This window comes from Electrona antarctica (assembly GCF_951216825.1).
Source record: "Electrona antarctica genome assembly, chromosome: 4".
Taxonomy (NCBI): Eukaryota; Metazoa; Chordata; class Actinopteri; order Myctophiformes; family Myctophidae; genus Electrona; species Electrona antarctica.
Window position 1 is genome coordinate 53,060,515 of NC_136809.1, and position 24,078 is coordinate 53,084,592.

The 24,078-nt window shown below is 41.2% G+C and overlaps 1 protein-coding gene across 1 annotated transcript in view; it reads left to right on the forward strand.

Annotated features, from left to right (window-relative positions):
- Window positions 1-3,364: 3,364 nt before the first annotated feature.
- The window catches only part of LOC306922126 (atrial natriuretic peptide receptor 1), a gene marked incomplete at both ends in the record, with an annotated part of 49,000 nt that continues 28,286 nt past the window's right edge, over window positions 3,365-24,078 (forward strand). Inside the window, 9 exons of the mRNA XM_079499521.1 lie at window positions 3,365-3,551; window positions 4,408-4,529; window positions 4,622-4,711; window positions 4,816-4,961; window positions 6,085-6,215; window positions 6,662-6,808; window positions 8,479-8,633; window positions 9,488-9,623; window positions 10,148-10,247. Coding sequence (XP_079355647.1) covers window positions 3,365-3,551; window positions 4,408-4,529; window positions 4,622-4,711; window positions 4,816-4,961; window positions 6,085-6,215; window positions 6,662-6,808; window positions 8,479-8,633; window positions 9,488-9,623; window positions 10,148-10,247 — 1,214 coding nt within the window. The remainder of the gene's footprint in view (window positions 3,552-4,407; window positions 4,530-4,621; window positions 4,712-4,815; window positions 4,962-6,084; window positions 6,216-6,661; window positions 6,809-8,478; window positions 8,634-9,487; window positions 9,624-10,147; window positions 10,248-24,078) is intronic.

The window sequence follows — 24,078 nt, forward strand, 5'->3', positions numbered from 1 at the left end:
GTTGTTATGAACATATTGAACCAATGGAAAGTATCAAAAAGCGCTTCTGAAAGAACCTCTGAACTCCATTTGATCCTCAAACTGTCAGTAGAAACGCTCCACTGCTCTGTGGGGGCACTGACTGCATGCAGCTCAGCCTCAGAGCCGCGCAGAAGATAAACAAAAAAGAATGACAGTTTCTTTGTGTGTGTGTGTGTGTGTGTGTGTGCGTGCGTGCGTGCGTGCGTGCGTGCGTGCGTGCGTGCGTGCGTGCGTGCGCGCGCGCGTGCGTGCGTGCGTGTGTGTGAATACAGCTCAACTCCACTTTAGCTGTATTCGGGTAAAGTGGTGATAATATAATGACACATGCAAGTATCTGATAATATACAAAGTCACAATACCAACTTTGATGAGGCAGTATTGCTTTGTTTCAAAAATATAAGGTTTTCTTCAATTTCTGAACATTTTAAAATTAGTTTTTCCATTTCCTGAAAAATGAAGATTTTGGAGTTAAGAGGTTTCCTCCCGACAGCAGAGATAAGAAAGTTGCGACGCATTCTGAGCTTGTAGATCTGCTATTTTCAAATGGGGAGAGACATGCAGTAAAGGCCGTCGGGATCGGGAGTCGAACCCACGGCACACTGCCAGACTGCATTACCAGCCAAGGTGCCTGGACCGCTGAGCCACGGCCCTGGTAATGTTAACTAGAGTGATGCCCGTGGGGAAAGCCTACTTGGAGCGATGCAAGTTGTAAATTCATACGGAGTACACCCCCTGTGGGTGTGGAGGCCTTTTTGGGGCGGTTATGGACAACCGTTGGTCCAAGTCTCGACACCGGCCACTGCACCCCCTGCGGTGCCCGTGGGGCCTCTACAGCGGTGCCCGTTGGAACGATGCAAGTTGGAAATGCATGCCCCACCCAGATATTATGTCTGTCTCCCTTTGATGCCCATATATGGACTTATTTGTAAGGCATGCCCAAATATGGAGTATATGGAGCCAGCTTGTGGAGTTCTTTGTCAGGCATGTCCGTGTTGTGAGGTCAGAACAGGCCAGCTCCATATATGGACGCTGGGCAGGATCCCGGTCCAGAGCCCGCGGGCAGAGGCCTTTTTGGGACGGTTCTGGACAACCGTGGGTCCGACCGACTCGACACCGGACACTGCACCCCCTGCTGTGGTGTGGAACGTGTGTGTAGAATTTGAAGCCAGTGGGGCTAACGGTTCTCGAGTTACGTGGATTACACAGAGACATACAGTACATACAGACATACAGAGACTTGGTGCATTTATAGATAGATGGTCAATGTGCCGTCATGGCATCAGAAACAACAAAACAGTCAGCTCCATATGGTCACAAAATGGGGCATGCCCATATTGGCATATGCTGTACTGATGACATTTACCATATAAGGTACTGCATGTGTGCAGTGCCAACCACCGAGATACAACCACAGATATAGGCAGGTACAATGGTTACTCTGAGCATGTCTGAGAGGTCATTTTGACTGTTTTTTTTTTAGATTTTGAAGTTTATTATCTTTGCCCATGAAGCTTTCAGAAGGTTCCCCTTCCATGACCATCATCATCCATCATCATCTCAGAAATGTTTGACATCTGAAACATGTTCTTAATATGAATTTATAAGCACATGCTACTTGATTTTACTTCAGTCATGCTAGTGCTAGACAAGACATACAGTATTGGTCTGATTGGCAGTGCAACGTGGGAAAGTTTTAGGGAATAAAATACTCTTTAATTATGAAAGCAGGTGCTGCAAGTCTGTCTGCTCCCTGAATATCCAAAAGCTATGAGATAATTCAGACCCAAAATAATAATAATAAGAAGAAGAACATTATATACTGTATAAAAATACACAATAATACAGTAATAATTATACAGTATCATATTTGGAAAAACACATTACACTTATTGGTTTCTGTATGCAACAGCAGGATATGTTTCAGAGCAGATGTGAACTATCATAGTGTGTGGTTCTGACGAGCGGGCCTATTAATGTCCAACTGTTTACTTAAGATAAACAGCCATCAAGTGCTTTTATGTTCCCAGAGCTTCACCACTGTGGACCTGATTAATTGATTGACCAGCTGAGAACCATGGGACTTATCTTAGAAGACTCAAAAAGCCATTTTTTTTGGTCTAGAGTCTGGATAGAGTATATCATCATCCCCCACCATGCTTCCACCCTGACATAGGAAACCGTTTGACGTCAAGTTTTTGTTAAGTCTGGTTTTTCTCCCCCGGGCCTTGCAGAACATTGTACTGCCTCACCGGTAAGTCGATTTCATACATTACTATACAATATAATAATATAATAAGCCTATGATGCCTACAGGTTATTATTTTTTACAGGTGGATGGTAACAGTAATGCCTATATGTAGATAACAAAGCATAGGCATATATGTATATATATAGGCCTATATAATTAATGAGCTATAATGAATAGATAGGCTATGTTCATAACATATAAATCACTATCAGCCATAGCCTAATGTGTTATAAGCCTTATACAGTCAGGTATCATGATTGCTCAGTCATAACCACTCAACCTGGCATGAAAAGTCTGTTATGAATGAATGTTTTTTTCTTAAACCAGACATGATAGTTAGGTTATGGCATACCATAACACCTTCAAGACAGATCATTGTCTGCTTAAAGTTAAAAGGCAAATTTACAGTGTGTTTAAGTAAAATCTACCATCGTTTTATACAGATTTAGTTTGTAATTTACCCGCTTATAAATGGTAAATGGTGCATTTATATCACTCTACCCCTGAGCCACATTCCTTACTTTACTTAATTAATCCATGCATTGTTTTACCATAAATATGTTACAGTATGGCATGCACGCTTCATATACAGTACATTTACGGAAAGCACTGTGGTGTCCATAGAACCTGTGTCACGATCCGTGACCTGTTCCGTCAACCTGCTGTGTTTTCATATGCTCCCACCCTGTTTCTTATGGCTTTTAATTGACACCGTGACAACCTAAATATTATATTCCAAACTTATAATAGTTAAACAGAAACTCCTACATTAGGCATGCATTAGAATTCGATTCTAGCATTATGAAGGTATCTATGATGCATTATTTCAATGTTCTCAAATTAAGCTTGACTTAACACATTTTGGGCGGGAACCCCTTTTGGTGTTTTAAACATTATGTTATAATTTAGCTATTGAAAAATAGCAGATCTACAAGCTCATAGCGCGCCACTACGAGCTTGTAGGTCTGCTATTTTTGAAAAATCATGAATATTTATTTCAGAAAACTGAAGGTCAGGCCTAAATGGGTTAACTCTTAACTTCACGAGTGTCTGTCCATTGTGAACGAGTCGTCCCTTTCCCGATTCACAGACCTAATGGCGTTCTACCGTTGGGCCACGCTGCCAGTCTTTCTGTCCTGCATGGCGAGTGTGGTTGAAGGGTCAGCGTTCACCCTCCTGCTATCTCTGCCCAACACGTCGGTGCCCTTCAGTGTGGGCAGGATCGGGGCAGGGGCTCTCATCGCCATAGACAGCGTGAACCAGACACCACATCTGTTGACAGGTCAGAGCCATACACTGTACTTTTACCCATTTCCAGTGGTGTTAAAGTAACTAAGTACTGTACTTTTGACTGTAATGTTGAGGTACTGTATATTTTCTTACTAAAATACGTTATACTTCTCCACTAAATCTAATTAGTTACTTTGTATAAATAGACGATCTACAAGCTCACAGCAGAGCACTGCAACACGTACATTCCGAGCATGTAGATCTGCTATTTTTAAAACTTTTGAAATGGGGAATAATTAATAATTTAACTTCTGGCACTTTAAGTATACATTAATTAATAACTTTTGGTCCATCACTGTACTTCTTCCACCAGTGTCCATTTCATATGACAACACCAGGCTATGGTGTGTTAAACGGACTCTAGTTTGTCCGGCACGCTTAGCATAGCTTGTCTGTGTACTTGTCTGTGTATTGACACTAATTTATAGCCCGCGGACCCCCATTTTGAAAAGATATGCCAGGGACCCCTCATAAGAGAAGACTTTTACGACTCTCGCAGTGATTTCATATTTATTTTTAATTTCAAGGACCCCCAGTTAAGGACCCCCAGTCAAGGACCCCCCCCCCCCCCATTTCTATCTCTGGGACCCCAATTAATTAATTCATTTTGGTTCCATTTGTACACACTCAGAGTTCCAGACCCATAAGGGTCCATTTGGTTCCAAACTATCACTTAGAATGGGGACCCCCTGGAACTCCCTCCAGGACCCCTGGGGGTCCCCGGACCCCACTTTGGGAACCACTGCTGTACTCTGCGAGGAAGAGACTATAGGCATGATGCAGGGACATGATTTCGATCTCCCCTCATTTTGATCTGATACTATATTTCAAATGCTGTGTTATTTCAGGTCACAGTCTGGAGTACGACTATGTGGACGAGGAGTGCTCCGATATCAATGGTCCCGGAAAGATAGTGGAGAAGCAAAATAAAAAGAACTACAGTGCTTTCATAGGCCCCAGTTGTTCAAATGTAAGACACTATAGCCTCACATTCAATAATGTCCACATCTCAATGCTTTTCACCTCTGTCCTCTAGCCACTTTACCTTCTTGTACCATATAGGTATGTGCCATTGCTGCTAAACTTGCCGTCTTCTGGAATATTCCTGTCATCAGTCCCACTTGTGCAGACCAGCAGTTTCTAAACAGAACGGTGAAATAATATGGAAGCATAGAAATAACGCTAACTTAACAATAGGTGGGCAATTGTACTGTTATCGATCCATAATCCAATAATTATTTTTTCTCTGAAAACAGGGTTACCAAACTCTAACCCGAGTCTTTGGACCCTTCACTAAAATGGGTTCCTTCTTTGTGAGGATCTGTGAGAAGTTTGGCTGGAAACGCATTGGTATCATACATGAACCCAGCCCAGTCTGGACTATACCAGCTGAAGGAATCAGGTAAATACAACTCACCCCAACCGATTCAAAGTATTGCGAACATTCAACATTTATTTTGAGTTTCATTCCAAACCATTATCGTGTATAGTGTACTCATAAAGGCCGATACACTGTGCCTGCAGTTGGACATAATGATTTTTTTAAGGACAATTTCGTCAACATTTTAATGTAATAAATATATCATCATTGAGGAACTTCCCAGGTGAATGAAACCGGTTGTCCCACTAGGACAGTGGGGAAGGGAGTTGGCTGAAACCTCAGCTGGGAATTTTACCAAACCAACCACAGCAACTGGTCATACTATTTTGTGCCATTTCAGCCTAGTAACCTTTTCAAAACAATATTTTTTGTCTGAAAGGGCATGTTCAGCTGTCAGAAAAACATATTATTTTGTCCAGCTTAATGCGTTATTCCAATTAATATTGCCATACAGTATCTATTCCATATCCATTATTTACACTGAGGGGGATGGGGGACACATTTTGGACATAACATAACAGGGGGGACATTGTATGCTAAAGATTGCCATTACTCCTCATGTCATGAAGAGTCATGGGAGCACATTGTGAGCACTGAGTAAGAATTTGAATAACTTTATCAACCATATTTTCTGAATTATGAAAACATATCAAGTTCCTCTATACTGTAGTTACATGTACAGGTGAATTTGCATCGGCGTAACAGGGGGGGACAAACCTTGATTTCAAGATTTTAAGCATTAAAAATACATTTATTAGAACTATACTATAACAAGAATTTGATTTTGTGCAACATGATAGGGGACATTAGCCTGATTATCAGACTGTAGCTTCCCTCAATGGCATTTTAGCATACCTCTACTCAAATCAAAGGTATTATTTTTATATTTATTTCACTCTGAAATACAAATATATTATTTTAGAAAAGCTTTAATAGTATTGGTGTTTTAGTTTTTTTTTTCACAAGATATGCTGTATTGTGACTTGGGGACACACAAATGGCACCGGATTCTAGGAATGACTGCGTCTGGTGCGTAGACTGTAGAAAATAGGTCTGGTGGCCAGTTTTGAGGCTGGTCACCTGCCGTTTTATCCCCAGGCAAGATACGGTAACTGACCAATCCATTTTGGTATTTTTCTTGTAGGTACCAAGCTCAGGTTAATAACATCACAGTGGCTAAATTTGTGGTATTTCAACCACTCCTTGGCCAAGACAAAACATCTCTGATGGAAGTAGTGGATCGCATATTGATGGACGTAGCTATGGTCTCACGCAGTAAGTGACTTTGTTTCAAATTCCCTTTTAGATCTGAGTTTTACCACAAATGAGGAATTGTGGAGGTAAATTTACAGTATTAAATTCACTAGTAATTCAAACATGTATTACTTCAAATAAGTACTTTATTTCTTTGGAATGTTTATATACACAATAAATTTACTTTTTTTTCTTTTTTAATTCAACTGGATTCACTCAAGCCTGATCCAGTGAGGATTTGTATTTCCTTGAAATGTTTGTATACACACAAAAAACACAAATTAGCCATTTTTAAGATTCAACTGAATGCAACATGGCTGCGTGCTGGTATCGTGCAACAAAAATAGCCGATCTACAAGCTCACATGTCGCAGAACGATTATGTGAGCTTCTAGATTAGCTATTTTCAGCGTGCTATTTTCAACCAAGTACAAACCAAGCCTTCTATGTTTTCTTGTTCTCCTATAGTCATTGTCCTGTCAGTGAGTGGCGGTGCTGTACGGAACATTATGATCCAGGCACACAGAAACGGGCTGATTGATGGAGATTATGTGTTCTTCTGCTTTGAACCATACGAGCTGGAAGATTTGTTCGGCAGCTTTGACTGGAGAAGAGGTTGCCAGAGATAATGGGTTGTATTTAATCTAACAATCTCATGTAAACATTGGCGGCTGTGGCTCAGGAGGTAGAGCAGGTCGTCCAATGATCCCTGGGTCGGCGGTTCGAATCCCGGCTCTTCCTGTCTACATGTCGAAGTGTCCTTGGGCAAGACACTGAACCCAACATTGCCTCCAATGAGTCGGTTGGTGTGAGCTTGCCACCATTGGTGTGTGAATGTGGGAAGTGAGGACACTGGCGTCGACTGTTCGCCGCTTCACCTCCCAATGTATGAATGAATGAACCATTGTAAAGCGCTTTCAGCACTAGGAAAAGCGCTATAAAAATGCAATTCATTAAACATTAGATTCATGGCTTTATGACTGTTCGGTTTTAGTAAAAATGTGAGAAGCAAACAATTTAATTGTTAATAATTGGACCTAATTCGTCCCACAGGGAAAATTCAGTTTTCAGCTTCAGTTAGGGGTTAAATGTCTTCTAAGATATATTTTTGGGCTTTTTCTGCCTTTATTGGATAGTGTACAGTACAGTATGATGACAGGAAATGGGGAGAGAGATGGGGGGGGGGTGACACGTGGCAAAGGTCGTCGGGATCGGGAGTCGAAACCGCGACACACCGCCAGGCTGGCTTAGAATTGTTGATTTGACAATAAGACAAAACACATTTTAGAGCAATACCTCCAGGGGTCCCTGAGTGAGTTCCAGGGGGTCCCCAGCTAAATGATAGTTAGGAACCAAATGGACCCTTATGGGTCTGTAACTCAGAGAGTGTACAAATGGAACCACTCTCAGAGTTAAATTAACTTTGATTTTACAATATAAATTGTGGGTCCCAGAGATAGAAATCCCATTAAATGGGGGTCCGTAGCCTAATGCAGGTTAAACCGGGGGCGCTTGAAATGAAAATGTTCGACAATCACTGCTAGAGCCGTAAAAGTCTTCTCTTATGGGGGTACTTGGCATATATTTTCATATCATTTTGGGGGTTCTCGACATGAAAAAGTTTGGGAACCACTGCTCTATGACCCCTTTTCCACCGGTGGGGAACCGGTTCAGTTCAGAACCCGTTTTTAGTCCATGAGCCAGACCTCCAAAATTGGAACGTTAAAATGCCACAGACGAAAAACAGTCCAAGTCCACACTATTGATCCATAATGTATAAATGATAGATAAGGGTTCAGGACAACGAGGCCTTTTCGTGGAGGGGTCAGAAGGAAATTTGGACTTAGACTGTTTTTCGTCTGTGGTAATCAATTATGAATTGATTGGGCAAAACCATTCCTATATTAAATTGTTTATAGGATCAATATAAGTATATTAATATGATAACCCTTCCACAGTAGTAGCTTTTTCTTTTTTTCCCCTTTTTTTTGCAAATTTTCCTATATAATGCCTAATTTGCATGTTTAGAATTTTTATATTTGTAATACAATACATCATTGTCTTCGTGTAAGTAATCAACCGGGGAAGTTTCATGGTGATAACTAATCTAATATAGGTATGGTTTTGCACACTCAATTCATAATTAACGTTCCAATTTTGGAGCTCTGGCTCATGGACTAAGAAGCAAAAAGAACTGAACCGGTTCCCGAACCGGTGGAAAAGGGGCCTATGTGTTACTCAACTTATTTTGGGTTCAGCTCAAGTTAGTTTTGTTTTGTTTGCAGGCGATGAGGACGACCGCGTGGCCAGAGACGCATACCAGGCCTTGTTCCTGTTGTCCTTGTACCAACCCGATGATCAGAGCTACTGGAACTTCTCTAACGAGGTCATCCATCGCTCCAAGGACCACTTTGGCTACAGATACGGAGCTGACGAAAAGGTGAGCCTGTATAGAGGGTATGCACATGACATCATCGTACCTGGACGTTATGCGGAAATGCCCACTGAGTGGCAAAAAACTACTTGCTGGCCTTGACAGCCCATTCATCCAAACAGAAAAGTCCTGTCTGATTGCATTAAACAATGTTAAACTCACCAACATTGCAGCTGTATGAAAAGCTTGAATTATCCTCTTTCTGTCTGCAAAGTTTTTGTTTCATAAAAATCCACCATAGAAACGTTATGAGCTACTTTCTGTCAAGAAATGCCCTGCATTTGATTATTTTTCCAAGTGTCAGAGTTTGGAAGTGCTTGTTTTCAATAACACAACATTTTGCTGCCTCCTGCATTATGTGACATTTAGGTGTATGTAACAGGTGGTATTGATTTCCAACGAGCGCTTCCAAACTTCAACACTCCATGCTGCTCAATGTTTTTGCTTGCCTTGTCTACTGAGTTGGGGGCTGGGGTTCGACTCCAGCTCAGGGTTCTAAGGCCTCACTCAGACCTTTAAAACATTGATGCATGCTTGTTGTATGAATGTTGTGAGTGTCATGGCCGCCCCGATGCATTTCCAATGGAAGTCACATGGTTTGTAGTCCACATTTTGGACTACAAGCTGTTGTATGGCTTTCGGCTGTGTTTCGACTGCGCCCCTCCCCCTCATACAACACAAATGTTGTGTCAAACCATGTGACTCCCATTGGAAATGCATTGGGGCAAGCTGTGTCACACCCTTTGTATACAACAAGCATACAGCAAGCTGTTGCGACTGTGTGAGTGAGGCCTAAACGTTACAATATAAACCTCTAATTGGCTGGTGCACATCATGGCGACTGTCTTGTTTCACGGCAGGTGTCCGTGTTTGCAGCCATTGCCCATGACTGCGTGTGGCTGTACGCTCAGGCCCTGAACGAAACCCTGGCGGAGAACGGAGACCCTTACGACGGCGTCGCCATCACCCGCAAGATGTGGAACAGGACCATCACAGGTCAGCCACGCCCCCTGGCTAAATTGGGAAAAACGGCTGTGAATTGAACGTGTTAAGCCATTTCGGACTGAGGCTGATTCTAAAATCCTATCGGTTTTCTGAAAAACCTTATGTTTCTATATCTATGTCAGCGGGTGCTCAACCTTTTTCACGTCAAGGACTCCCAGAATTATCTGTATTTGGCTGCGGCGGACCCCCCCATCTGAAAATATGTAGTTCCGGGGACCCCCATAAGACAATTTACAATTTAGCAGACGCTCTTAATCCAGAGCGATTTACATTAAGCAAGTTAAGCGACTTGCATAAGCAAAGATTTGATTTAACAACGTTCGCTCTCAAAGAATATATACATATTCAAAGATTTGCGCCACATTCGCAAAAATAGCAGATCTACAAGCTCGTAGTGCGGCACTCGGTGCCGCACTACGAGCTTGTAGATCTGCGTCTGCTGACGCCTGACACGTCCTGAACGTGTTAAGGTGACAGACCCTCGGATATGCCCCTGTCGTCTGTCATCATTATAGGAATACAGGGTGACGTAACGATGGACGCCAGCGGAGACCGAGAGTCGGCCTACATGATGAAGCACCTCCAGGGACAGCAGCAGTTCACGGTGATGAGATGGTCTCATATTAGTCATTAGTCGTTTATCTTTATAACCACTTGAACCATTAGCGCGTGTTTCTGTGTGGGCTTCAAGAACGGTTAGTGAAATCACAGATATGATGCCCATTACTCTCCGCCAAAGTGTGTGTGTGTGTGGGGGGGTGCGCGCGTGTGTGTGCGTGCGTGCGTGCGTGCGTGCGTGCGTGCGTGCGTGCGTGCGTGTGCACAATCTATGTAAAGCGCTTTGGATTAAAGCACTGTATAACTGCACCATTTATTTTAAATGCACCATTTATCATGAGTATAGGCTATCATGATGTTGTCTCCATTATTTCAACTTTTGATAATTTTCTCTTGTGAATTAAATACAACATTAAAATGTTTTTTGTCACACAACAGTGTCGTGCAAAAGTAGTCCAAATAGCTGATCTATGATTGAAAAACATTTTTGAGTAGTTCAACTTGCCGATCTACATCGACACGTTGTGAGCTTGTAGATTGGAACTATTCAAATTGTTTTTCAAAAATAGTAATAACTAGAAAAAGTGCCCTTCTGGGCACACACACAGGTGTGTGTGTGTGTGTATAATGGACCCCCTCTAAAATGAGAAGCTCCATCTCAAAGGGCTAAATGACCTCTCTGTACATTCTGACCACATTGTGAACATAGATGATCTACCTGTACACACAATGAATCACAACGCAACACGATGAGCTGTCAATTATGGTCCCTGTCTGTCACTGTTACAGGAATCCTCTGTCGGTTCACATTCCAAACACAGCAGAGAGTTTCCAGTAAGAAAGTTTTTTAAATATATTAAGTTCCACGGCAACACAACATGTTTACTATATTTAAAAAACTTCCTTACTGGAAACTCTCTGCTGTGTTTGGAATGTGAACCGACAGAGGGTTCCTATCACTATAGTCTATGGGGACAGTGTCTCAGGGAGCAGTCAGGGGTCACTATGGGGACTGTCTCAGGGAGCAGTCAGGGGTCACTATGGGGACAGTGTCTCAGGGAGCAGTCAGGGGTCACTATGGGGACAGTGTCTCAGGGAGCAGTCAGGGGTCACTATGGGGACAGTGTCTCAGGGAGCAGTCAGGGGTCACTATAGTCTATGGGGACAGTGTCTCAGGGAGCAGTCAGGGGTCTCTATGGGGACAGTGTCTCAGGGAGCAGTCAGGGGTCTCTATGGGGACAGTGTCTCAGGGAGCAGTCAGGGGTCACTATAGTCTATGGGGACAGTGTCTCAGGGAGCAGTCAGGGGTCTCTATGGGGACAGTGTCTCAGGGAGCAGTCAGGGGTCACTATAGTCTATGGGGACAGTGTCTCAGGGAGCAGTCAGGGGTCTCTATGGGGACAGTGTCTCAGGGAGCAGTCAGGGGTCAAGTGTCTTGCTCAGGGACACTTTGAGACATTTCTGAATAGAAGCCTGGAATTGAACCTGAGACCTCTGGGTTCTGCGTGTAAAAGTGTCTTGAGACGACTTGTTGTGATTTGACACTTAATTACAAATCAAATCAAATCAAATCAAATCAAATCAAATCAAATCAAATCAAACTTTATTTATATAGCATATTTAAAACAACAGAAGCTGACCAAAGTGCTGTACAGGTAAAAACAAACAGAACATCAACAGCGCCCATCAGCGCACAGACAAGTAAGGACATCATAAAACTCATATTTTAAGACAATCAAGTGCAACTAGAAAAAGTGCCCTTCTGGGCACAGGTCTCCACCAGGAGGATAGGACTGTGTGAGATGTTTGGCAAAATGTTTAGGAGTAATATAAACATGTTTTTTTGTTTGTTATTTTTTTGCAACAATTTTCTTCATTTTGTTGAGGAAATGCAGAGCCAGATCACTCATAGCATGAGGATAGAATTCTGGATGAGCAGGACATGTGCAGCATTTCGTACAAAACGGGCCACTCCTGAAAACTTTGGAAGGCAATGTTAGCCAATCAGTGTAGAATCTGAGAAATCCAACAGACTCATCTTGATCACATGACTACAGAGATCATGTGTACCGATTTGCGTGACATTTGGATGAAATCTGTGCGACTAACATAAGCAATGTGTTTTGCAGAAATCGGCCTCATGGTGGCGCTATAACCGGCAGATGTGAAGGGATGCAGGGACAATGTTTTTCCATGGCCTCTAGGGAGTGCGCATACATAAGTTGTATACAGATCGATGCAGTTATAGCTAAAAACAGGAATTGGCCTGTTATAGCGCCACCTTGAGGCTGATTTGGGGAAGAAATGAGTGGCATGTCGTCCTCGGCCTAGTGGAAATGTGCGTGTATAATTTCACGGAAATTGCACACTGTGTTTGTGATTTGTGGCATTTTGTTCGAAACGGACCAATCATGTGAGCTTTGGAAGGCAATCTTAGCCAATCAGGATGGAAGATGGGAAATGGTGCAGATCCGTGTTGAGCACATGATACACTAGATAGTGTATACCGAATTGTGTGATGTATGGATAAAATGTGTACGAGTAATCTACAGAAATGTGTTTTGCCTAAATCGGCCTCATGGTGGCGCTATAACAGGCCGTTGAGGAATATTTGGGGCAGAGGTTCGTCGTTGGCATCCAGGGAGTGTGTGTGCAAAGTTTGGCATGGATCGGGCCAACGGTGGCAGAGATTAGCTGGTAACAGACGGACGGAAGGAAGGACGGACGCACACACACACACACACACACACACACGGACGGACGGAGTGCAAACAAAACATACTCTCTCCCCATGCCTTCGGCCTGGTGGAGACAACAAAACATACTCTCTCCCCATGCCTTCGGCCTGGTGGAGACAATAACTCAAAGACGTTCAGGGATAAGGGGTTTGGAAAGGACGAAAATTGAGCACTTAGTTTGTGGTAGAACTGGACACTTTTCCAAGGCTCTTGAGCATAATTTTGTCTATGTTGTGTGTGTATTATGTAATATGCTGTCCATAACCAATCTGCTATTATACCCCTTAGGTTTTAGCAAACTACTTTGGCATTAAAAAGGAATACGAGTCTGTGCTTGGGATAAATATCGACTGGCCTGGGGGAAGACGGAGTCCACCCAAGGATACACCTGCGTGTGGCTACCATGGGGAATTCTGCAATGGTAACGTCTTAGACTCTCAGTTACTTCCTAATATATAATAAGAAAAAACATGTTAACCCACAAAAAAAAAGTCTTCTGAAAGAATATATATTCAAAGATTTGTGTCGCATTTTCACGATTTTTCAAAAATAGCAGACCTACAAGCTCGTAGCGCGCCACTCGGTGGTGCGCTATGAGCTTGTAGATCTGCTATTTTTCAATAGCTAAAGCATAACATAATGCTAACACCAAAAGGGGTTCCCGCCCCAAAATGGGTTAAAATATCTTAAAATAAGTGGCCTGGGCCGTGGCTCAGCGGTCCAGGCACCATGGCTGGTAATCCAGTCAGGCAGTGTGCCGCGGGTTCGACTCCCGATCTCGACGGCCTTTACATGCTAGAAGGCTTTCTTACCTTTATTTGTAGTTGTTACGTCCCCACCAAAGAGGTCCAGGTGTTATTTTGTGCAAACGCGCATTATTGGCTATTTCCCCTACCATAAGCTCTAATTGAATTGAATTGAATTGAATTGAATTGAATTGAATCGAATCGAATCGAATCGAATCGAATCGAATCGAATCGAATCGAATCGAATCGAATTGAATTGAATCGAATCGAATCGAATCGAATCGAATCGAATTGAATCGAATGGGGCATTGGGGCGCTTATTTCCATCGCTCAAACATCTTTTTTTTGTATATATCCTCTCTTCATAATGTAAATAGGCTAGTATCCCAAGCGGCACACTTTACTACTTATTTAGATGGAAATAAGCGAATTAGCACAAAAACCCAACCCCCATTGAGGGCTTATATTAGGAGAAATAGCCAATAATGCACTTTTGCACAAACTAACACCTGGACCTTTTGGTGGGGACGTAACAACTACAAATATAGGTAAGAAAGCCTTCCAGCATGGAATTCTCCTTTAATAGTGTGTGACATTTATAGATTTTGGGGCATAAATAATATATTAGACGCTTTTAATCCAGAATGTTACGCAGCTGGGCCACATAGTGTACACCAGGGGTGCCCAAAAGGTAGATTGCGATCTACCAGTAGATCACAAAGGCTGTGCAGGTAGATCACATGACATGCCCCTAAAGAGTATTTCATTTAAATATATTGAAGAAAAAAAACGATTAAAAAAACATTTCTCCCCCTCTATTTCCCATTCCAAGTGCATTTGTCTTATACTGTACAGAATGTAACACGCACTCTACTATTCCGAAGCCCCCTCAGGTACATATTTAAACTATTTTCAGCAATGGTATAATAATTGATTTGGTGGGTAGATCTTGCCGAGCTGGTCATTTTGAAAGTAGCTCTCAAGTCAAAAAGTGTGGGCACCCCTGGTGTACACTGTACAAAACAAAAAATAAAAGGAACAAACCAAAACCAAACAAGAAAACTTTCAAAAGGGCACATTGCTGTCCAGAGGGCAAAAGGGCAGGTGCACGCCCCTGAGCATTACAGTTCCTAAAAAGGATACAGTATTCCTGTTTTTCAACAGACACTGCTCTGCTGTATACATTATTATTTTTTTATTGCAATGCTATACTCACAAGGCACCACAAGAGGGCGGTAGTACGCTATCCTTAATCCAAAACTGAGTGCAAAAAGATGTGCTTTCTGACATGATTCCCTCCTCCTGGCTCTTAGGGTATGTGTTTGTGTGTGTGCTCCGTGATACAATCTACCTCTGGGGCTCTGTCTCTGCTTCATAGCAGAATGCCATGAATAATTCACCTGTCAGTTTGGCCAAGAGCAACCTTTTGTGGAGTTCAGTTCATATAGCCTACAGTTTTTTAACACATTTTGACCTGAAAGACCAGATTCTACATAATGTAGTCTAAAGTCTAAATCATGACAGTTTGCTATGTTTCTATGTCCGTGGTACTCAAACTATTTCATGTCAAGGACCCCAAACATTTTATGAAATTGGCCACCGACCCCCATCTGAAAAGATGTTGTTCCAGGGACCCCCCTTCAGAAGCAAAGATTTGAGTTAAAAACATTCGCTCTGAAAGAATATATATTCAAAGATTTGCACCACAATTTTCAAGATTTTTCAAAAATAGCAGATCTACAAGCTCGCTACGAGCCTGTAGATCTGCTATTTGTCAACAGCTAAAGTACAACATAATGCTTAAAACACCAAAAAGGGGTTCCCGTACAGAATGGCTTAAAGTCCTCCAACAGCTTGCAGGTAGCCTAAAGCGCATCAATATATCTGGGGCTATATTTTCGCAAGAAAGTTTTACGTTCCCGATATCAGTAGCCCTGTTTTCAGTGGATTTGTTTGTAACACGATACGAAACGTGCTCAGAGAATGTTATTCTGGCTACCGTCCACTTCTTCTTGGCAGTAATTATATCGACTGCATGCAGATGGCCCTGTGAAGAATTGGAAGAATGTACTGCTGTTTGGATTTTTAATTAAGGCTAATGAGCTATTGTTGTAAGAAGAACATGCATGGACCGATTCAGGCTATCCATCACTTTATAATAGCTTTGTGTGATCATAACAGGCACGAGCAATAACACTAATAATTGCTGGTGATGAGATGAATAGGCATCTTACACAGAATTGTAATAGATTTACTGTAGTATAGCCAATGTGCAAGTAATCCAATCCAATGGTTTTCAACAATTTTCATTTCAAGGCCCATTTTTTATTCAGCATTATTGATGACATTTAGCCTCTCGGACCCAAAACTAAAGAATATTCTGTTGTCGTTGGATAAGATTTTGTCTAAAATTCCATGCTTTTGGCAAATGTTGATCAAAATAACAATTCTTCTACATTCTCTAATCGTGTAGAATTAAGATGTTTAACAAAAATGTAACTCTTGAGAGCGTAAAATGACCCGTACGGGTCCATTTGGTGTCATTTTACGCTCTCAAAAGTTAAAGATGTATAAGGGTCCATTTGATTACCAGCTCTCCATCATTTAGCTGCAGGGGACCACCTGTAAACGCCTCACGGACCACTGGTGGTCCCCGAACCACTGGTTGAAAACCACTGATCCAAATAATTTTCAGGAATTAACATTTGCACAATTACACAAAAGGCCATGCGCCATTGGACCACAATGGAATTCTACGCTCAAACAAACAAATAATTAAAATACCTGAAAGGGTACCTTGGGGTAGCCTAAGTTTATTTTTATTTTTTATTATGAGACAAAATGGTGAAATTGGGTGAAAGCCGTATCTTGTCCATTACTGTTACAGATCAGAGACTCCTGATTGCTGTGGGGATGGCTGCTGGTATTTTGCTTGCCATGACACTAGCCATTTGTGTCCATTACAGGTACACTCACGCACGCACACGCACGCACACACACACGCACACGCACACACCCTTTCTGTTACTAAAGTGTAACAAAATGGGTCCCAGAGTGTACATGTGTGGCCTGTCTAAAACCAAAGTTAATGGTCACTGTGATATAAGTGAATTATGATACTGTATATCTAAACAACTACAGATGATGAGGCTCAATGACAGTCTGACAAAGCACTATGTTTTCCTCTCTCTCTCTCTCTCTCTCTCTCTCTCTCTTGTTCATAACTACATATACTCTAACTGTACTGTACTGTACTGTACTGTACTGTACTGTACTGTACTGTACTGTACTGTACTGTACTGTACTGTACTGTACTGTACTGTACTGCTCAATCTCTCTCTCTCTCTCTACCGTTCTTCCAGGCCTATCTATGTCTAATGATTTTAGATCTATTGCCTGCTGTTAAGGCCCCCTCCTGTGTTCCCCTTGGCTGCTTTTGGGTTCCGTTTTTCTTTTCTTTCTTTTGTTTTAACCAGGTCATTGAGATGATATTCTTCAAATTGGAATCCTTTCTGAGCTTCTTCTGCCAATCGGTGTCACCTGTGTAGCTTCATTAAGTTCTGTGCTTGTGGCTTGCAAGCTGGGTATGCTGTTCTGTTATATATTGATGAAAATAACTACAATAAAGTAAGTAAAACCCTCGTTATTTTGGAGGATGATAGAAGTATCCCAGATGTGCCGGCCGCCCCCCATTACAGTGTTTTACTTCTCAGACACAGTGGGACTAACACAGCACGGACACGGGGTAATTAAGACAAGACAAAACAAATCACATAACACACAAAGTTTAGCTTTCATAATCAAGTACAATGCTCTGCAAACAAAATAATTGGCAGAATAAATGACATGGGTATAGCACTCCCACGTGGATGCAAGTGCTACGTGCTTCTTTGCTGTTTTACCGCACAGCGCTTAATGTAAACAGCTGATTGGCATTGAAGAAGAAATATATGGGATGGTGAACTCACAGATGAAAGGAAGTGCTGCTCCGAAGCACTGATAGCTTTAGGCCTATGGGTCTTAATATAAAGATAAAAAGGTGTATGGAGAGTATTATTAACTGTGGATTCTTTGTTTAAAATGAATTCATGAGGCCGCATTAATTATATTCTGTGAGTTCGCTGGCTATAAGCTTTTGTAATAATTCTCTGCTGGTTCTGTAAAACTGCAGAAAAGTGTTACGCGCTTCTGTGCTGTTACACACCACTTAATGTAAACAGCCCACACATGTGGGCTGTTGACATTAAGTGGTGTTGATTGGCAAAGTGAGCAGACAGTGCAATGAGTGCATATATGCTATTCTGAAGCTATACCCGTGTACATATCATGGGGCGGATGTTTGAACATCATACGCTAGCTTTATTAGGCTGCAAACTATAGGCCTATACATTTCAAAACAGGAGATATTAACCATAACCTACTCGGTCCACCCACGGCTTGCCAACTTGTGTGTGTGGTGTGCTACAGTAGTTGACGCGAGCAGCAGGGAGTCATCGCCATGTTGGCTTGTGGTAGGACATTATCTTTTTGCCACGGACATACAAAATGAGTGGACAATAATAATACCAGAAACACATAAATAGATAGCCCCTGTTCAAATTCCATTTGGGTCCATTTGGTTAACACTCTCAGAGTTACAGGCACCCTTGCAAATAAAACATTTGAGAACCAGCTAGTACTAGCTGGACTTGGTCATAATAAATAATTGCCATGCTTGGATTATAATGGTGTGTAAAACAGAAAATCTAAAACATTTGTCACTGACAAGACCAAGTCTTTGCCACGGACAGTGTACGGACATGTTGGTGATCCCTGGCGAGCAGGCATCAAGCTCCAATCATAAACCCCATCATCTTGTTGACCTGGAAAGGTCAGGTGCTCCCATGTGCTCCCGCAAACATCGCTCACTCTCTGCTGATTTCTGATCGTCTGCACCTTTGTTAAATTGACACACGCACACATGTACACACACACACTCCTCTCTCTCTCTGTCGCTCTAATATAAGTATAATATATATATATACTTACTTATACTTATATAATATAAGTAATTAGTCTCATGTCGCGCAGCTGCGCATAGTTTCTCCGGGAGCTGCCTATGCCATAAAAAGCATAGGTAAGTTCCAGGCTAGGGGTGGACTGGCCACAGGACGTACCGGTCATATTACCGGTGTGGGCCGTGACCGTAGGGGGCCGCTCGAGTTATGATATGGTTATTATTTTTTTTTTTTTTCAGGCAGGTGTAGTAGTTGTATATATTTAATCCTGTAGATTTTATATCAGTGGAATTCATAATTATGAATTAATTATTCAAAAATCTGAATTATAAGTTTTCAAAATTAAGAGTCAAATCAATCTGAATTTTAGAAGGGGCACCAGTGAAATGAGCTTAGGCATAAGCACAAGATTAATTTGTATTTAACCCTTAAGTTTAAACCACTAATAAAATAATTAAAAAGATTATAAAATAATCTTTTATTATTTTATCTCAATAAATCTATGGAATCTGAAGGTAGGAGATCTTTTTACATTACATAGCCTTTTTACTTTGCATGTGTCAAAAACCAGTAAGTTCAACCCTTGAGCAAATAATAGACTTGTTTAAAAATATGAATCAATTTATTTCCATACCTAAGCTATATACAAACTTAGTAGAATGGATCACAATAATCAAACGAATTCTTAAACAATGGTTAATGCAGGTTCAAATAGAATTTAAGAAACAAATCAAATGATAATGAAATTATCTGATATAGATAATGTTCTTTGCCATGAACTTAGGAACTTGATGTAAATGCATCACTTTCCTGAGTGTTGGTTTGTTGAGAGCTTTGAGAGAGAGGCAGACTGGGGTCGTCTGTCTTCTGAGGGAGAGAGGTTGTGTGGCAGGCGGTAGGGGTTTGGATCGTCTGGGTAAATAACCCCTGAGCCTCTCGTTGTAGTGCCATGGATTGCCTGGGATCGTCTGGGATGCTCAGGTCAGAGCGTTGGGGTTGGTCTGTGTAGCGATGTGGCCAAGACCCTCTCATCAGACATCCTTCTTTCTGGTTCCTTCTGGTTCCTCTCCTCTCCCTCCATCAGGGTCCTGGATCCTCTGGAATTCCTCCGGATCCTAACCGTTCCTAACCCTATCCTTATCCTATCCTTATCCTTATCCTGGCTGGGCTTCATCTGCCTCCTCATTATATAGCTCTCTTCGTTGTGCAATGCATGGCTCAGTTACCATATGTCACTCTTATTGCAAGATGGAGACATTGAGATGTCTTGTGACGCGAAGTCCTTTCAAGTTGTCAACATGTTGTTGTGAGGCAAAGTATCTTTGAAGTTCATTTTGGGAAAGGTGTACGCATGCACTTATCATGGCTTTAGATTTCACATAACACACAATCTGCAATAATTACATTTATTGTATAGTGAATGTCATATTTCCAGTCGATGATCAAGGAATTGTGAATGAATGCTTTTATGATTGAGTGCAACATTCAAACATGACATATCCAAAGTCAGGGTGTGATCTGTGGCGATGACACTTAATCCAACTGAATGGAATCAAGTCTTTATGGTACAAGGGTATCCCATGGGACTGAGTCTCTGAGTCTGTAGGGAAACAAGTCAATAGAATGTATATTTCCTATGAAGGCCTCTGGAATTGGACAGTTCTGAGTAAGAGTGTGTACATTTGTGCACACAATTCTGCTACCATGGGCAGTTTTTGATCAGACAGTCAGTCTGATCTGGTCAGTAAACCATGCTGACCATTCTTGAGGGTCAATAGGTCAGAAGACTCCTCTGCAGGCTATAACTGTCCGGCTCCTCCACTTACATGCACTGGGTGCACGTGACGTCAGTATGGGAGAGAGAGCTCACTTGATGTTCATTAGATCATCCAATGCTGTAGGTGTTATAGCTGGATATGATAGCTCAATATTGTGCTTTTATACCCCTCGTCTACTACAAATCCCCCATTTCACAATCAAAAGGTCAAAGGTTACTGATGATATTTTGATTATGAAAAGAAGTAGTTGATAAAAGCACAATCAATGAACTCAGGGAAGCAATAGATCATGTTAGCAAATTCATGGCATAAGAACATATCTCTATGCTACGCCTATAGTATGCTAATGCTACTGATCCATAATTTAATTTCATTAATGAAAACTTCCTGAGATTATAAGTAGACTTTTATTAAAAGGGATAAAACAGCATGCAGTATATTATGGATAATACTGGGGTTTTATTCTGAGTGTTGTTCTACCCTATAAGGAAATGGGGATTTCCTATTTTCACAGTAGTTGGAGTATAGGGGGACTACACTAAGTTTGAATAAAAGAAAGGAAAGAAAATAAAGAAAAGAAGGGAAGGAATTATGTTGACTGGTTGGGTCAAAGCTGAGAATTCTTCCCAAAACTTCTATAGGGAGGGGACTAAGGAGGTCACCTCATTCCTTGGGGTTCCTACACAAAAAGGGGCACCTGGTGTACATGCAGCATGCAGGTCGGTGGCTATTTCAGTACTTGAGACCTATGGGGCATAGTGTAGGAGATAATAGTTTAATATTGACTGGTTGATCAGTTTCCACCCTGTAGGCTACTAGCTTATTAACCAGTGAATACAACAATTAAGGTCTCTATGAAGTTGACTATTTTGGGCGATAGGTAGATATCTTGAGAGCCAATAGCAACTTAAAAAAAAATTGACATCCCCCAATGGCAGATGTCTCGACACGCGGTCTGTAAAACAGAGTTACAGAAAAACAAAGTTAACTTCGTTCAGTTTGCATTAATTCTAGTGACAGAGTAACAACGCGGTATTTGGGAGTACTATGTTACTTTAGCTTGATTAGTGCTAGTCTAAGGACTCATTTTAACAAAATAAAGCAGCATATCTCCTGTGAAGGAGATTCACAAAAGTATATGCAAAGACCCCCCAATTTAAGAGTTATTGGAATGCATGTCATAATATGCCAGCAGCTGTTCTGGCATATCATGAGGACATAGGGAGCCCAGACGCATAATAGTTTGCTGGTTTATATAAGTTAAAATGTTTTGTCAGTGAATCAATTTGACAGGGTAAAAATACCATAGTTTATAATCCCAAGTATTGATTAGCATAATAAAACAGGTTTTAGTTTTATTCTATTGGTTACTTTTTATTTATGAACTATCACTAGTAATTTAGCATGAGAGGATAGACTTCATTCAAGCATCAGACTTTAGTCGCCAGTTCACGGATCTTTCCGCAGGGGTACAGTTGGGCCTATGTTTATCGGAATTTAGAAAAGCATTCTTTTTCCGTCTTGATTGGACAGGTGAGCTCACAACTGCAGGGTCACTGGGACCTCCCTGTGGGTGAGACTGGTTGGTATACTTTTCCCAAGCCATCTCAATAAGATCATTATTATAAATTCGGTCAGCGACCGTTCTTAATTCACTGCTGGACATATTTTTGTCCGTGTTGTCTCGGACACTAGGTCTGATGCTTGTATCGAGTTGATTGAGAAAGAATGATTTAAATGATTGATCTTCTTCCATTTGAATAGTGTTTTGGTCAGAGAACCACGCTTTTCGCAAACGACTAAAGAAAGTGCTAGGACGTTCACCTTTCTTTTGTCTTAAGGAAAGAGCGGCAGATATTCCCTCCGACTTGTGGACTTGATATTCCCCAATAAGACTCTGGGACAGAGCATCATAATTTTCAACGACATCGGACGGTTGACGATCAATAAATCGTCGTACCTCAGAACCAGAGGTCATTACGATCAGTTGGATTTTGTGGTCTGTGGTTACACCTGAATAACCTTTAAGAAAGTAGTCAATATTTCTTAAATATCCAACGATATCGCAATTGTCAGATGCTGTTTCAAACCTGGGAATATGATGTGCTATTTTGTCTAATTTGTCGGTAGTCATATTTTCAAAAGGAACATTTTGGAGAGACACTGTGATGTCAGGTAAAACATCTGGTATGTCAGGTAAAACTTCTAAGGCCTCATGGACTGTTTTGGGGGCCTGGCCGGTCTGAATCTCAGAATTAACAGCTGGAAGTTTTAATGGCTTTTTAGAAATCTGTTCTGTGGTTCCTTTTGAACAACCTTTACGAAAGAGGTCAATATCTCTTAACAACTCGACAATATTAATTTTATCAGATTCTGTTTCAAGCCTGGGAAGTTTTAATGGCTTTTTAGGAATCTGTTGTCCTGTGGATCCTTTTGAATAACTTTTATGAAAGAGGTCAATATCTCTTAACAACTCGACAATATTAATTTTATCAGATTCTGTTTCAAGCCTGGGAAGTTTTAATGGCTTTTTAGGAATCTGTTGTCCTGTGGATCCTTTTGAATAACTTTTATGAAAGAGGTCAATATCTCTTAACAACTCAATATCAGTTTCATCAGATTCTGTTTCAAGCCTGGGAAGTTGTAATGGCTTTTTAGGAATCTGTTGTCCTGTGGATCCTTTTGAATAACTTTTACGAAAGAGGTCAATATCTTTTAACAACTCAATATCTGTTTGATCAGATTCTGTTTCAAGCCTGGGAAGTTTTAATGGCTTTTTAGGAATCTGTCCCTTAAGTAAAACAATATCTTCTTGTTGTTGATTACTCTTAATCGTAAGTTGTTCACTTCCATGCTTTTGACTTTTAATTAAATCAATACTTTGTTTTAATGTAGCTATTTGAGTTACTGTCTCTTTAGTGACGACATTAAAAGAGGTAATTGATTTTTGTATATCTTCCACTTGGACCTTAAGGTTTGTGTTGGTGTCCAGTACCATATTTAATGCAGAAATAAAACTATCATTGGTAGTCTGTTTATTTTGCACCTCCTCCACTTCCAAATGTGGTTGCTTTGAACATTCCTTTTCCAGTGTCAAAGGGCACGTGCAATCACATTTATCTTTGAGAACTGGAGAGGGAAATTGGTTCAAATCTTTAGAATTATCATTAATGTAATTCTGCGTTGCTTTCTCTAATGGTTTTGAATCAAGTGTTGTTAGTACAAATTCTGTGATTAATTTTAGCACATGAAGTACTTTTATAAGAAAGACCTTAGGGTATGATGATCCGGTGATAAGAATCATCATCACTAGAGGTGACAGAGACCATACCAATTCCATGACATTGGTATTTTGGGATAAGGCGTCAGCCATTTTTGTCTCTGTAACACAGGGAGATTGATTAGAGAATTAAGCAAGGATAAAGGTAATTTAACCACAACAAAAATGATAGGCCTTTAGTTAAAGAATTGCATTAATGCAATATTATTTGGAAGGGTCAACAAGCAAGAGTTAGATTGATCTAATCAATTACTTTGATAATTTTGACACACACTGACTAACACAGACACCGCAGAGAGAAAGGGAAGTTTCTTGCAGTGTGTGTGTGTGTGTGTGCGTATGGTATGTG